The following is a 2,500-nucleotide window of genomic DNA, read 5'->3' on the forward strand; positions in this document are numbered from 1 at the left end:
CAAGGTTGGTTTGGGAAGAAAAGGATGGGAGTGAGTGATTGTGTGACTCAAGGCTGGGGAAATTGCCTGTGTTGGAATGTCAGAGACGGCATCAATCAACTCTCCTTTCCCCATCCAGTGGGCAACAAAAACAATGGCCTCCGTGTATCATCTGCCCTGGCTCACACCTGGGATACTTTTATAGCTCTGCTTTGGGACGTATCTGCACAATCAACTGGGCTGTCTGTGATACCAAGCTGAATACACGACGAGTTCGCTACCTTTCAATCAGGCAAGCTTTGAGTAAAACCATTAATGAGTTCTTAATTACTTGCTGTTCACACCGATGTACGCCGTATGCTAATCTTCTCAGGCAATTACTGAACCTGGTATACTGACCACACCCACGCGGACACACACAGACGCAGACGCACACACACACACACCTCAGGCAGGACGATGAAAGCTCCAGTCATGATGGTGAGGACGATGTTAATACCGAACAGCCAGCGGAGGAAGATGAAATAGGACGCCACGCCTGACCCGAAGTGACCTCCGGGTGGGACAGAGAAAAGACAGAAGGAATTAGCCACATGTTCCCAAACACATACATCACTGCTCTCAATATCTACACTAGAATACAACAAACCTTACATATTACTGCAGTCCATGCACCTGACAGAGTTATATGGTATTGTCATTCAGAACACCATTATTAATGAGGAAGGAAGGCATGCTTATTGATCGAATCTTCGCACTCGCTGACAGTGAGGGGGAGTCAGAGTGAGGGTGAGTCAGAGCTCAGGGAGGGTGAGTGAGGGTGAGTCAGAGCTCATAGAGGGTGTGTGAGGGGGAGTCAGAGCTCATAGAGGGTGAGTGAGGGGGAGTCAGAGCTCAGGGAGGGTGAGTGAGGGGGAGTCAGAGCTCATAGAGGGTGAGTGAGGGGGAGTCAGAGCTCAGGGAGGGTGAGTGAGGGGGAGTCAGAGCTCATAGAGGGTGAGTGAGGGGGAGTCAGAGCTCAGGGAGGGTGAGTGAGGGGGAGTCAGAGCTCATAGAGGGGGAGTGAGGGGGAGTCAGAGCTCATAGAGGGTGAGTGAGGGGGAGTCAGAGCTCATAGAGGGTGAGTGGGGGTGAGTCAGAGCTCAGGGAGGGTGAGTGGGGGTGAGTCAGAGCTCATAGAGGGTGAGTGAGGGGGAGTCAGAGCTCATAGAGGGTGAGTGGGGGTGAGTCAGAGCTCATAGAGGGTGAGTGAGGGTGAGTCAGAGCTCAGGGAGGGTGAGTGAGGGGGAGTCAGAGCTCAGGGAGGGTGAGTGAGGGTGAGTCAGAGCTCATAGAGGGTGAGTGAGGGGGAGTCAGAGCTCAGGGAGGGTGATTGAGGGGGAGTCAGAGCTCATAGAGGGTGAGTGAGGGGGAGTCAGAGCTCAGGGAGGGTGAGTGAGGGTGAGTCAGAGCTCAGGGAGGGTGAGTGAGGGGGAGTCAGAGCTCGTGGAGGGTGAGTGGGGGTGAGTCAGAGCTCATAGAGGGTGAGTGGGGGTGAGTCAGAGCTCAGGGAGGGTGAGTGAGGGTGAGTCAGAGCTCATAGAGGGTGAGTGGGGGTGAGTCAGAGCTCATAGAGGGTGAGTGAGGGTGAGTCAGAGCTCATAGAGGGTGAGTGAGGGGGAGTCAGAGCTCAGGGAGGGTGAGTGGGGGTGAGTCAGAGCTCATAGAGGGTGAGTGGGGGTGAGTCAGAGCTCAGGGAGGGTGAGTGAGGGGGAGTCAGAGCTCATAGAGGGTGAGTGGGGGTGAGTCAGAGCTCATAGAGGGTGAGTGAGGGGGAGTCAGAGCTCATAGAGGGTGAGTGAGGGTAAGTCAGAGCTCATAGAGGGTGAGTGAGGGTGAGTCAGAGCTCAGGGAGGGTGAGTGAGGGTGAGTCAGAGCTCATAGAGGGTGAGTGAGGGTGAGTCAGAGCTCAGGGAGGGTGAGTGAGGGTAAGTCAGAGCTCAGGGAGGGTGAGTGAGGGTGAGTCAGAGCTCAGGGAGGGTGAGTGAGGGGGAGTCAGAGCTCATAGAGGGTGAGTGGGGGTGAGTCAGAGCTCAGGGAGGGTGAGTGGGGGTGAGTCAGAGCTCAAAGAGGGTGAGTGAGGGGGAGTCAGAGCTCAGGGAGGGTGAGTGGGGGTGAGTCAGAGCTCAAAGAGGGTGAGTGAGGGGGAGTCAGAGCTCAGGGAGGGTGAGTGGGGGTGAGTCAGAGCTCATAGAGGGTGAGTGAGGGTGAGTCAGAGCTCATAGAGGGTGAGTGAGGGTGAGTCAGAGCTCAGGGAGGGTGAGTGAGGGGGAGTCAGAGCTCATAGAGGGTGAGTGAGGGGGAGTCAGAGCTCAGGGAGGGTGAGTGAGGGGGAGTCAGAGCTCAGGGAGGGTGAGTGAGGGGGAGTCAGAGCTCATAGAGGGTGAGTGAGGGGGAGTCAGAGCTCAGGGAGGGTGAGTGAGGGGGAGTCAGAGCTCATAGAGGGTGAGTGAGGGTGAGTCAGAGCTCAGGGAGGGTGAGT

The 2,500-nt window shown here is 56.2% G+C and overlaps 1 protein-coding gene across 1 annotated transcript in view; it reads right to left on the minus strand.

The window, feature by feature from the left end:
* tmc3 (transmembrane channel like 3) overlaps positions 1–2,500 on the minus strand; it is a gene marked incomplete at both ends in the record, with an annotated part of 23,599 nt that overhangs the window by 12,480 nt on the left and 8,619 nt on the right. Inside the window, one exon of the mRNA XM_084436955.1 lies at positions 426–532. Within this exon, the coding sequence (XP_084293081.1) occupies positions 426–532 (107 nt within the window). The remainder of the gene's footprint in view (positions 1–425; positions 533–2,500) is intronic.

Source organism: Borostomias antarcticus, assembly GCF_949987555.1.
Source record: "Borostomias antarcticus genome assembly, chromosome: 4".
NCBI classification, from domain to species: Eukaryota; Metazoa; Chordata; class Actinopteri; order Stomiiformes; family Stomiidae; genus Borostomias; species Borostomias antarcticus.